The 12,915-nt window shown below is 38.6% G+C and overlaps 1 protein-coding gene across 16 annotated transcripts in view; it reads left to right on the top strand.

The window, feature by feature from the left end:
- Positions 1–11,349, top strand: part of BIRC6 (baculoviral IAP repeat containing 6) — a 211,416-nt gene extending 200,067 nt beyond the window's left edge. For all 16 annotated transcript variants that reach the window (XM_081069478.1, XM_081069474.1, XM_081069477.1 and 13 more), the window contains 2 exons: positions 3,405–3,539; positions 9,765–11,349. In XM_081069478.1, coding sequence (XP_080925604.1) covers positions 3,405–3,539; positions 9,765–9,944 — 315 coding nt within the window. In that variant the 3' untranslated portion in view covers positions 9,945–11,349. The remainder of the gene's footprint in view (positions 1–3,404; positions 3,540–9,764) is intronic.
- Positions 11,350–12,915: the final 1,566 nt, after the last annotated feature.

The raw sequence follows: 12,915 nt of genomic DNA, 5'->3' as shown, positions 1-12,915 counted from the left end.
CACCACATCCTGAAGCGTGACTCTTTTTCTGTGGTTCGTTGTCTCTCCATAGTCTGCCTAAAAAATGATTGTAGTTTTCAACTGTCATATCATATTATTTCATCACATCTTATTTTAACTGTGTCATGAAACTTTTTGTTGTTGTTAAAATTGTTCCCCTTGATCATCAGTTTCTTAAAATGTGTCAGAAATCAACGGTTTAGAGGAATAATTGGCATGCTTACCTAACGTAAAATTGATCGTTAATATAGCTAAGCAAATATTATGTGTGACTACTAGATGTACCATCATATGTGTGAAGCCCTCTTCATAAAATATTATTGATGAATATACTCTGAAGGAATATAAAAAGAATATTTTTTCTTTTGTTGTTACTATATGAATTTACACTTTGAATGACAAAGTTGGGTATTCTGTTTTTGGAAAAGCTTGCATTTTACCTCGAAATGGTATGGGAAATCTCTTTTCCTAACCTTAAAGGAAATACAAACATGCATTTATTTGTGCTCTTAAGCATAATATTCCATCCCTTCAAGCTTGAGTTACTTAAGTAATATGTTTTGCAACCATATTGAATGTCAACTGTTACTAGGCATTGCACTAAAGTACTCAGAACTCAAGGATAAATGAAACTCATTTTCAGCCCTTGAAAAACTTATTTTCCTCCTGTTTGTATCATAAAATAATTTTTCAGTGTTCTTAAGTCTCCATTAATGAATCCAGATAAACTACTTGACAAATCCACTAGAATGTATAATAGTCATCTCAGACTAAACACTGTAAAACTGAACTCTAGATTCTTCCCTCCTTCCCTCATTCAAAAAAGCACTGTCATCGTCTAAGCCCAAAACCATAACCAACCATGACTTTATTCTTTTTTTCACATACCACATTCAATCTATTGAAAAATATTGTTGGCTTCACCCTTCAAAACATCATCAAAATTTGTCAGTAAAACCATCTTTACTGTCGCCAGCCAATTCCAAACAACCATTATCTCTTGCTTAGACTGTGGAAGTAGTTTCCTAACCGATTTCCCTGCTTCCACTTTTGTGTTTCTACAATGATTCTCCACACATAATCAGATCATCTCACTCCAATGACTTCCCACTGTACGAAGAAGAAACCCCAAAGTCTTTACCATGTCCTACAAAGCCCTATATTGTCTGGCCCTGGTCTACTTACTCTTTAGCATCTCTAAGAGTTTAAAGGCTTTGATACCAAATGTTAGGATGTGGAACAACTGGAACTCTGATACACTTCTTTTTTTTTTTTTTAATTAAAATGTATTGGGGTGACAATGGTTAGTAAAATTACATAGGTTTCAAGCTGATATACTTCTGATGGGAATACAAACCGGTATAGCCCTTTTGGAATGCTCTGATAGGGTCTGATAAGCTGAATATCTGCCATACAACTAGCAATTGTACATCTTGGTATATTTTCAATAGTAATTATGTACATATTGGGTATGCAGAATGTTCATAGCATTATTCATAATGGCTAAAAATTGGAACAGTCCAAGTGTCCATCAATAGAATGAATAGACAAATTATGAAGTAGTCATAAAATGGAATACAGCAATGTAAATGAATAAACTGTCGCACGCTTTAAGGTGGACAAATAACATAAACACAATATAAAGCATAAGCCAGGCACAAAAGAGTACATTCCATATGATTCCATTGATAAAAAGTTAAAAAACGAGTAAAACTGCCTTATGCTTAAAGGGGTCAGGATAGTGGATTCCTTTGAAGATTCACGGTGAGAGGGACCAGAGGGCATCTTCTGGCAGATTTGGTTGTGTTCTGTTCTGTGTCGTATCTGTTAAGAGATTACATTGGTGTGTTTATAGTGGGAAAATGTGTCCAATTGTACACATGTGATTTCTGCAGTTTTCTGTCTATGTTAGACTTTAAAAATTACAGAAAAATTTGTAAGTACATACGCTACTTGGTCAATGTATAATTTGTAGGTTCGTGCATAAATATTTTGTTGTCCTGCAAGAAGAATAAACTGTTAATACAAGGGACTCAGAGTTGAAGGATAACTTGTACAACAAAAAAATAAGTGTAATTTGAAACAATAATCCTTCTCATCTTTTAGAACCTAGCTCACATTAAAGGGGACACTCCTTATCCATGAGTGCTTTCCTACTTTTCCCTATCAGATGTGACTTGCTCCTCTTTGAATCCCCTGAGACTTTTTTGTTTGTATTTTAAGTATTTTTTTCTGCTGTACTCTGGTTATCATGAGTCTTCATGTCAGGCTCTGTCTTACTTTTGTATCCCTATAGGCATCAAACACAATAACTATTAAGTGTATTAGGATCTTATTGGTGTTTTATATCCATTCCCAGGGTATCCTAATGATTTTTTCCATTGTAGGTATTAATGCTTTATCTTTAGGGGAGATAAGCTCATTTGACAACATAGTAGCTCACCCAGAATACAGAATAATATTTCCAAATTGATTTAATAATATTTCCAAATTGATCTATTTTCTAACTTAAATTTGTCAGAAACAGACTCCTACTAACACAGGAAGGCATTCTACTCAGTTTTTCAGATTTTTATTTTAATCCCAACTGTCAACTACAGCCGTGTTTCCCTGAAAGTAAGACTTAGCCAGACCATCAGCTTAATGCGTATTTTGGAGCAAAAATTAATATAAGACCTGGTCTTATTTTACTATTATATAAGACCTGGTAGAATAGAATACAATAGAATAACAGAATACCAGGTCTTATATTAATTTTTGCTCCAAAAAAAACACATTAGAGCTGATTGTCTAGCTAGGTCTTATTTTTGGGGAAACAATTATTAGAAGGAAATTTTATTTTATAAAATCCTATCCATAAATTAACCAGAAGACACAATTAAGAAAATAATAATAGTGCCCTTTTAGGCCTCCATTCTGAATTTCTTTGACATTTGGAATGTCTTTAGTTTATCTAGGTGTTCTTTGAGTTCTCTTTTAAAGGTACACATTTTTGGCAGATTTTTCTATTGTCCATAGTTTTCTAATTCTTTTCTCCTCGTCATTTACTTGTTCATTTACATTCACCTTCTGAATAGATTGCATTATATATGCCATCGTTTCTCGGCCTTTTGGCTAAGATCAGGTGCATTATATATGCCCTATTCTCTCTGCATTGGATTAACTATTTGAATATCTGATTAGGATTGTGCATTATTTTCTGCTATAGAAGTGGGCATTTCAACTCATGTCATCTGATGTCATAAACCTGCCCTGTTAATAGTATAGAGTTCACTAAATTGAGTTTTATGGAGAGAAAAACATTGCAGTGTCTTTTACATTTCATTTCTTTTTAATGCCACATACTTTGTCTTTTAATTTCTGACCCAAACACATTTTGTTTCCTTGATTGTTTTATTTTTAAGGTTATACACAAACATTTTTACTTGAAAAGAGTTGAGATCATGGCCCAGTGTGAGGAGTGGATTGCCGACATCCAGCAGTACAGCAGTGATAAGCGGGTAGGCAGAACCATGTCTCACCATGCAGCAGCTCTCAAGGTGAGTTAGGCTCCTCACAGGAGCCCTGTTGGTGCTTCAAAAGAAGATGTCTGTTAATGGACAGAACCGTGGCCACCGGATGGTAAAAGGTGGGAGGGAGTTAAAGGAACCTAAAATTTACTTTTTAGTTCTAAATTGGTCTAAATTGTTACCCAAAAGTCAGTAGAAAAGATACATTCATTTTGACAATGAATTGACAGTTTGTAAAAATCGGTACAGGGGCTAAGGCAACAGAGTTTTATAGAGTTATTTGAAGGTGATGACAACCAGATGTGCTCCCCAAATGACTTTTTACTCATTTAGCTTTTCCCTAGGCCTTACTTTCCAGAATTTTCTTACTTGGAGTAATGAGGGAGATGGTCACTGGAGAACCTGCAACAACTGATTAGTGGAAGTGTCTGTGATACAAATCTTGTGTTTTGGGGGGAGGCGGGCAATTGTTTTCAATTTGGACCTTCGTGAAATGGAAATGCAAAATAGGATGGTTTTAGAGATTTTTTTTTTTTCTTTTCCATGTGGACTCATTCCTTCATTAACCCACACTATTTTCCCTGCCTCCTTTTTTCCTCCACCAATTATTTTTCCTCTTCCTACCTTTAATTTTTTCCATATCTACTGGTTCTTTTCCTTCCAACTTTAAAATTATCTTCACTTAAAATGATTAGATCATGATAATAAGAATTTATTGGATTTTTAAGAGTGGTTTTAAAACCTATCATTTCAGGTTACATATGGGAATATGTATCAGTGAAAAACCACATGATGTCTGGTGAAAAGAGAAGGGTCAAGTAGTGTGATAGGGATGAAACTAGACTGGCTGTGAGTTGATAATTGTTGAAGCTAGGTGATAGATATACATGAAAGTTTATATTTGGCTCAGTTTTCTATATGTTTGAAATTTTTTATTTTAAAACTTTCAGAAAGAAAATTATTTTCGTCTTCAACATTTGCATCCCCCAAGCTAATTTTATTTTGCCACTATTATTATAAAACTCTCTCTTCTTTTATTATCAAACTAGAGCAATTAACATTTCCACCTTCATAGTAAAACCACCCACTCACTAACTAACCTTTTGCAGTTTAACTTCCATTCTCCCAGTTACCCACTCTCCAGTGCTCAAAGCCAGTGACCCCTGCTCACCTTTCTGTTTACTCATTTCTCTCTCCTCTCCAGGTATTTACAAATACTTACTTTTCACGTGCTCTACTAGCTCACTTCTACTCAATTTTCAGCTTAAATTTCACTTCATAGAAGCTTGACATGACTTTTAAATTAGATGATATCAGTTTAAGCTTTTATAACACCCTATGCCTACCTATTAAAACAGTCATAACATAATGTTTGTTTTTTACTGTACTTTTTTAAATTTATTTTTTATTAGTTTCAGGTGCACAAAGGAACGTAATAGTTAAGACATTTAAACCCCTCATAAATTGATAACACCCCCCCCCAAGCTCTACTCTTCTGACAACGTACATGTTACAATCCCATTGACTATCTTCCCTATATTGTACTCCATATCCCGTGACTATATATACCTATATATTTAGTTATAGTTGATATTAAGTATTATTCTACTTCAGCTTCAGTTGTATAGCTCATTGGACACAGTCTATGAAGTGATCCCCCTGATAAGTCCAGTGCCCATCTGGCACCTTAACATGATATTTACAACATTGTTGATTATATTCCCCATAGTGTATTAATTACCAATTTGTATTTTATAATGCCTTCACCTTTTTCACCCTGCCCCCAACCCCATTCCCATCTATCACCCTAATAGATCTAGTGTCTATCTGGCACCACCCCTAGTTATTACAATATTATTGATTATATTCCTTATGCTATATCCTTCATCCCCATGACTACTATATAACAACCAATTTGTACTTCCTAATCCCTTCCCCTTTCACCCATCCTTAACGCCCCTCCCATCTTAAAGAAGTCACTCTAAGATTCCTTGTAATACTGGTTTGGTGGTGATGAACTCCTTCAGCTTTTTCTTATCTGGGAAACTCCTTATCTGTCCTTCAATTCTAAATGACAGCCTTGCTGGGTAGAGCACTCTTGGTTGTATGTGGATGCTTTTCGACTTGGAATATTTCCTGCCACTCCCTTCTTGCCTGCAAAGTTTCTGTTGAAAAATCAGCTGCCAGTCTTATGGGGGCTCCCTTTTAGGTCACTAACTGCTTTTCTCTTGCTGCTTTTAAGATTCTCTGTTTGTCTTTAACCTTTGGCACTTTAATTATGATGTGTCTTAATGTTGGCCTCTTTGGGTTTATCTTGTTTGGGACTCTGTGCTTCCTGGGCTTGTATTTCCATTTCCTTCACCATGTTAGGGAAGTTTTCTGTCATTATTACTTCAAATAGGTTTTCAATTCCTTGCTCTGTCTTCTCCTTCTGGTACCCCTATAATACGAATGTTGGTACACTTGATATTGTCCCGGAGGCCCCTTAAACTCTCCTCAATTTGGGGAGTTCTTTTTTCTTTTTGCTGTTCTAGTTGGGTGTTTTCTGCTACCTTGTCTTCTACAATACTGGTTGAATCCTGTGCTTTATCTAATCTGTTGATTGGCTGTAATGTATTATTCATTTCCATTATCATATCCTTTATTTCTGACTGGTTCTTTTTCATGGTTTCCATCTCCACTTTTATGTTTCCTATCTCTTTCTTGAAGTTCTCTCTGAGATCATTGAGCATTCTTATAACCCACTCTTTGGAACTCTGTGTCTGGTAGATTGCTTATCTCCGTTTCGCTTAGTTCCTTTTCTGGAACTTTATTCTTTTATTTGGGACTTGTTTGTTTGTCTCCCCATTTTGTCTTCCTCCCCGTGTTTGTGTCTATGTATTAGGTAGGGCTGCTATGTATTCTGGTCTTAGTAGAGTGGCCTTATGTAGTAGGTGTGCTGTGGGGTTCAGTGGCGCAGTCTTTCTGGTCACCTGAGCCACACACTACAGGTGTGTCCCTTGTGTGGATTGTGTGTGCCCTCCTCTTGTTGTTGAGCCTTGGTTGATAATTGCACATCAGTGTGAGGGACTGACCCTTGGGCTCACTTGTTGTGAGGACTGGCCTTGACTACAGTGGAAGAGTTTCTGTGCAGGGGCTGATCCTACAGCCCCTGAGGTAGGATCTGCCTCAGCAGGACTCTGGTGCCTGCCCCTTGAATGTGTCATACTTGGAGACAGCTGGGTGATGCTCCAGCTTGTTTTGAAGCTGGCCACTGGAAATGCCCACCTCAGGACCACCTTGGAGGGGATCCGCTGTAGGTCAAGTTCAGCCACAGACTGTTTCCCACCCGGGGCCACCTGGCAGGAGCCACAAAGAAATCCGCAGATGTCTTCTGCCTGTGCTGTGCTTGGAAGAACCTTGAGAGGCCAAGCCGTGAACCAAGGCCAGCTGCCGCTAGTGTCACCTTAAGGCTGCTGAGCCAGAGGTATAGGACATGCTCAAGCCAGATGCTGCTTGTCTGGCTTCTGTGAATCTTTGAGCGACCCTAGGTGCAGCTTGAGCCAAGGCAGGCGGTCTGCACAAAAGTCACTGGAAAGTGGCCTGGATGTGCCTGAAAGTTGGGTGGGACGGGATCTCAAATTGCCAGGGAGAGGCTAATGAACAGGGGAGACTCAGATAAGGCACTGCCTGTATTCACATGCCGGGAAGGGGGAGAGCTCAGCTAAGAAACTGGCCTCCACCGGCTCCCCCATCCAGGAAAAAGCCGCCTCTTTAGCCCCCGTCCCAGACCAGACAACTCAGTTTCCCCCATATGTCCCTGCCGCCTTTCCAGCTGCTGCCCCAGCGCTGGAGCTCAGAGCAAGTGATCCTGTTGGTGGGTAAGTCCATGCACGGTCCTTTTAAGAGGAGTGCCTCACTCAGTCGCAGTCTCCACTGGTTTTTACAATCAGAAATTATGGGGACTTCTCTCCCCGGCACTGGAAGTCTGGGCTGGGGTGGGGCTTGGACTCTTGCTCCCCTGGGGGATGGAGGGAACCCCACAGACGAAGTATCCTACCTGATCTTTAATGGTCACATGCGGGTATGGTACCAGCCTGTTCCACATCTCTGACCTTCCTACCAGTCCGGAGGTGGCTTCTTCTGTGTGTCCTTAGTTGAAAGGCTTTAGTTCAGTTTGATTTTAGGCAATTCTCAATAACGGTTGTTTTGTAGATTAGTTGTAATTTTCCTGTGGTTGTGAGAGAAGGTGAGCACAGCGTTTACCTGTTGTGCCATCTTGGTTGTCCTCTGTCTGTTATACTTTTTATCTCTAGACTGTCCTGACTCCCTCTCATACTCTTGAATTCCTTCAGTGTGTTTTTTCTTTTCTCTTGAATGATCATACACCGGAAAGCTTACATTTTGGTCCTCAGGGCTATTTATTCTTTCTTTTTCATTGTATTTATGCCTTTGACTTTGGCCATTTACTCTTTAAAAGTGACTTTTTGAACTTTGCTTTCTCAACATTATATTACTGACATTTTTACATAGATGCCTTGTCATCACTTGGTTAAAGTTCTAAAATTAGAACTCCTCTTCCGTCTAATCAGGTTTTCTAACTTTCTGTGTTAATTTTAAACCATTTTTCTCTGTCTTAAAATCTCTAGATATTACTGACCTCCTCCTTCATCGCATATACCTCGTCAGTACTAGGTCCTGTCAGTGCTGCCTTCCTATGGGGACACCACCCACTCTCCCCAGCTCTGTCCAGTTCCCACAGCTTAGTCTATTTGACCAGTGTCCTTGGACCTGGTTCTCTTCCTTCCAGTTCTTTCTATAGTGCACTATAGTTCTTCCTATTGATCTTCCCCAAATATGTGTTTAGATACGTCTTTCCCTTACACAAAACTTCAGTGTGTAAAGACCAGCCTCTTTGGCTTTGTTATTTCAGTTAGCGTCTTGCTTATATCTCAAATTCTTCTTTTTTTTAATGAGTTTATTTGAGCCAAACTGACGACATATGCTGGGGAGCAAGATCTCAAATGCTCCCGCAAATTCTTTTGCTCTGTTGTTTCTCTGTCACACCTGGACTTGGAAATCTCTATCCTTGAATCAGTGCAGATTTACATCATTTCAACTATTCCTTTGCTGCTTGAGTGCTACTTGCGAAAAGCATGCAGTTATTCGGCTTCATTCCACAATAAAGGCATAGTATTCCTATCTCAACTGGGCCCTTACAATGTCAGATTATTTGTTTCTCATTCCCTAGTTAGTGTTGTCCACAGTGGAAGGGAAATTGGGGCTAGAGAAATGTTGTGTTTCCAGCATGTAAATAGACTTTGAAACTTTACAAGTGGCTGCAAATGTGTAGTTACCTTATCTTGTTTATATGTCCTAAACTACTCCAACCAAAATTTAGGCTCTACGAGATCACAGATTATATCTTCCTTTTTCTATTCATTGCTCTTACATTGTCAATGTTGAACACAGTACCTGATACATAAAAAATGTCCCGTAAATGTTGGTTAGTTCATTTTCAAAGTCAGATATTGACACAACTGATTTTCAAAGCCATTGGTGTGACATTTGAGGCCATTTCTTTCCCACTAGAGAATTATAAACCGAAATTAAATGCCTGTAGACAACCAACTACTCTCTGTTACATCTTTTCCTTAGTGACATTCTGGGGTAATACAAAGTTATGTAATATGTAATCTTTCTAGATCTTTTTCATTTGCTTGAGTTTAAAAAAAATTCCGATGATAAAATTATTTGTAAGGTTTGTTCCGAGCATTAAGTGAGACAATTAGTGTGAAGCATTTTGCAATCATTCTACATAGGGCCTACTACCTGGTAAATACTTGCTTCCATTCACTAAAATAGTAACAGGTTTATTTTAATTTATTGACTTGTTTTTCTCCCAAAAATGTTGAGCCAGAGGCAGCTTGTACTACAAGTCAAGCGGTTACTCTCCAATTTAAAGAGTCTGTGTAGCAAACGAGTGGTGTCTCATAAGTCATCAGTAATGCTCTTACTATATACATGGTTTAGGGACAGCAGTAGGATTTGCAGGCAGGCTACTCGGGGCTTTTCAACAACATTATTTTCAACATCAATTATTTTGAGAGATTTTTGCCCATTTTGTCACTCTGTTACAGTTGCTGGCATAAGGAAGGTACTCAGTAAATATTTGTAGGCATATGATTTGGATTTTGTGTTAAACTCAATTTCTCCCACAAATGATGTTGCATTAGAATCCCTGGGTTTACTTGCCATTTATTTTGCCTTGTGTAGCGTCACACTGCTCAGCTCCGGGAAGAGCTGCTAAAACTTCCCTGTCCTGAAGGCTTGGACCCGGATGCCGACGATGCCTCGGACATGTGCAGTGCCCCAGCGGGCACGGAGGACACTCTCGTGCACGATCAAGTCAAACCCTGCAGCAGCAAAGAACTCCCCAGTGACTTCAAATTATGAGCTGCGTGGACATGGACTTCATAGACACAGGCTTTGAAGCACAAGCCAAATATGTCAATATTTGTATGTAAGAAACTAATTATGTAATAGGTAATGAAACTGAAACTATACTATGCCCTTAAGGAGATCCAGTTTAATTCAAGGTGATCTTTTATTTACCTGTACAAGACTGTAAACTTTTTTGTGCTTTTATTTTTCAATTGTGAGAACCACTGATTGGTATGTTGAACAAATTTGTGTATACAAAGAAATGGGTAAATCACTGATATATAAGGGAAACTACCTTAGGAAAGGATGTTTACTGAATGTTTATTTTATTTTTATTTTTTACTGTAGAGTGAGAGGTTGTTAACAAAGAATATATATTGGTCATTCTTACAACTACTATTTAAAGTCAGCAACTTTTCACAATTTGATAGATTTTATGTTTGGCCATATCTTCATGCTCATATTTGATTTCTGAAGACCTCCTCCATACACTTCAATAAAAGCTAAATGGACATACTCCCTCTTTTTTGATTTAGTGGTACATTTTTAAAATGATAAATCTGCCATAAAATGCATTATAGCTGGAGACTTGCACTTGTATGGATGAATTTATTACATCAACATATTTAATTTTATGCCTTCTAATTCTAAGATGCAGAAAAAAATAAATGAACATGATTTTATTCTATGCCAACATTTGGGCTTGTGAATGTATCCGTTATTTGAATTGAAGGAATGGTCAATTTGAAAAGTCACTCTTAAACTGATTTTTTCCTCAAGGGCTCCTTTTTTCCTGGACTCTGGTTTTATTACTAAAGTCACATGTATGTATTAAACACTGAGGCTCTGTAGAGCAGAGAGGAAGTACCTCTCTGGTGCTGTTACAGTACATTCTGTACCTGCCATATAGGCTCATTTTCATGCAAATTCTAGAGCCAAATAAATAAAGACTTAGGTGTATTAGTATGTCTTATTTCTAAAACAGTTTGCCATGTGTGAAATGCTATTTCTATAAAGAACTGGACACTTTCAAGACCTAAGCATGGGAAAGGAAAGGAGATTTTCCAAGACCAGTTATCACAAAGGAAAAGCTAAGGTGGTTCTTGACAGTGTTTGTATAAGGTGAGTGGGAACCCTGAATCTGGAGCAGACCGGCAGAAGCTGTGTTCTGATCAGTGAGTTCTATGAAGAAAAAGGGGAACAGAGCTCCTTACGCCCAAAGAAGGGAGGGACAAACAGTATGTGACCAGGAGATCAAAGTTTCTCAAACACAAAGTGTTAGGTCTGCTGCTACACCAAGAATGACAAAATGGTCAATTTATGAGAAAGAAGAGTCAATTAAATGTCATCCCATAGACATGCTAGCTAAAATCTGGGTGTAAAATTATCGGCAATAAAAAGTAAAAGGCTAGTGATCAACCCTGTTCTCTTTTTTTCATTTGTTTTTTGGTCTGTCAGGATGGATGATAAAAGCTGTTATCAGCAAGTATTATTATTTGCCTCCAATTTTCAGTTTTATTTTTAATCATTAAAGTAAGGTTCAGCCATTTTCTCTACCCGACACCATTAGTCCTCAGAGTGCTATTTTATAAAAGGAAAGGAACAACATCTGTACTTTGAGGTCCAATTCATGTTTTTAAAGTACCAAGGCCTCAAAGTGGTTCCATCTGGATCCTGACTATGCCAGCAAACATTTGAGCGCTCACTTTGTACTACAAACAGGCTCCTGCCCTTGAGGGTTGAATGACAAACATGAAACATGTCAGTGCAATTTGGTAAGTTCTCTGACAGGGTTATTTACAGGGCACTATTGGGAGCACTGAGGAGATGTGGTCAGGGAAAGCTTCCTAAAGAAAGAGATCCTGAGTCTTGAAGGCTGAAGATAAACAAGTTAGCCAGGCAGAAAAGTTATTCCCGACACGAGCAAAAGGAGACCTCTAGTTAATGGTACCACGTTAGATACTATTGGATTTTAAGAGACAAAGTGGGGATGGTTGAACTGAATGTTGGTTGTAGTGTTGGAAAGATAGGAGTTGGGTCATGGGAGACCCTAAGGAGTTTTGACATCACTCTGATAAAGAGCTCTCAAGGGGTTTTAATTGGGGGAGCAGCCTGGTCAGATTGTGCTTCAGGAAGGTCATTCTGCCAACTATTGGGAGGTCATTTAAGAGCCCATTCTAGAGTCCAGATGGTAGGTCATAAACTAGAACAATTAAAGGGTTGGAGAGGAAGAGACAATGGACAGAACTTGGGGAAATACGTATCTTTAGGTATGAGAATAACTTCAGTATGTTTACAGACTGAGGAGCCAGTGGAGGAAGGGAGAGTGTGCAGGCCTTGGAGGAGGGACCAGAGACCAGCCGACATAGGATGGCCAAGGTCCCAGAGCACGTGCAGAATATGAAGAGACTCTGAAACAGGAAAGCCAATTGTTCATGAAACTAGGAACTATCAAGATGTTATCTTAAAGAAAAGTACAAAAATAAACTGCTTAGCTACTAATCTAGCATTAAGACCAGTATCTGCAAAGTCAGACAAATGTAGGAAGTACTGTAAACCTTTTTTCCTTTGTCCTATAATTTGGTTTATGGGACAAGGGTAAGATGGGTAAGGTGAGATGTTCCAGTTCCTAGTCTGTCTTAAACTGGTGAAAGGCTAAGTTTTTGGGTTACCCCTCCTTTCCAGCAGAGACCGATGTTTCGTAAAATTCAATGAAAGTGTTGCAGCATTGTCACACTGCTTCCTCTCACTTTCTAAACCCATGGCCAACTGGTAGCAGCCTGTGGACCATGACTTGAGCGGCACTGCTAAACAACTCAAGTGAGGGTAGGTCCCCAGCAGCTACTGTGTTTCCCCGAAAACAAGACCTAGCTGGACAATCAGCTCTAATGCGTCTTTTGGAGCAAACATTTATATTATGTTAGATAAGACTGGGTCTTGTATTAATTTCTGCTCCAAAAGACGCATTAGAGCTGATTGTCTG

This window comes from Rhinolophus hipposideros (assembly GCF_964194185.1).
Source record: "Rhinolophus hipposideros genome assembly, chromosome: 12".
Taxonomy (NCBI): Eukaryota; Metazoa; Chordata; class Mammalia; order Chiroptera; family Rhinolophidae; genus Rhinolophus; species Rhinolophus hipposideros.
This window is presented reverse-complemented; position numbering and strand designations above follow the sequence as displayed.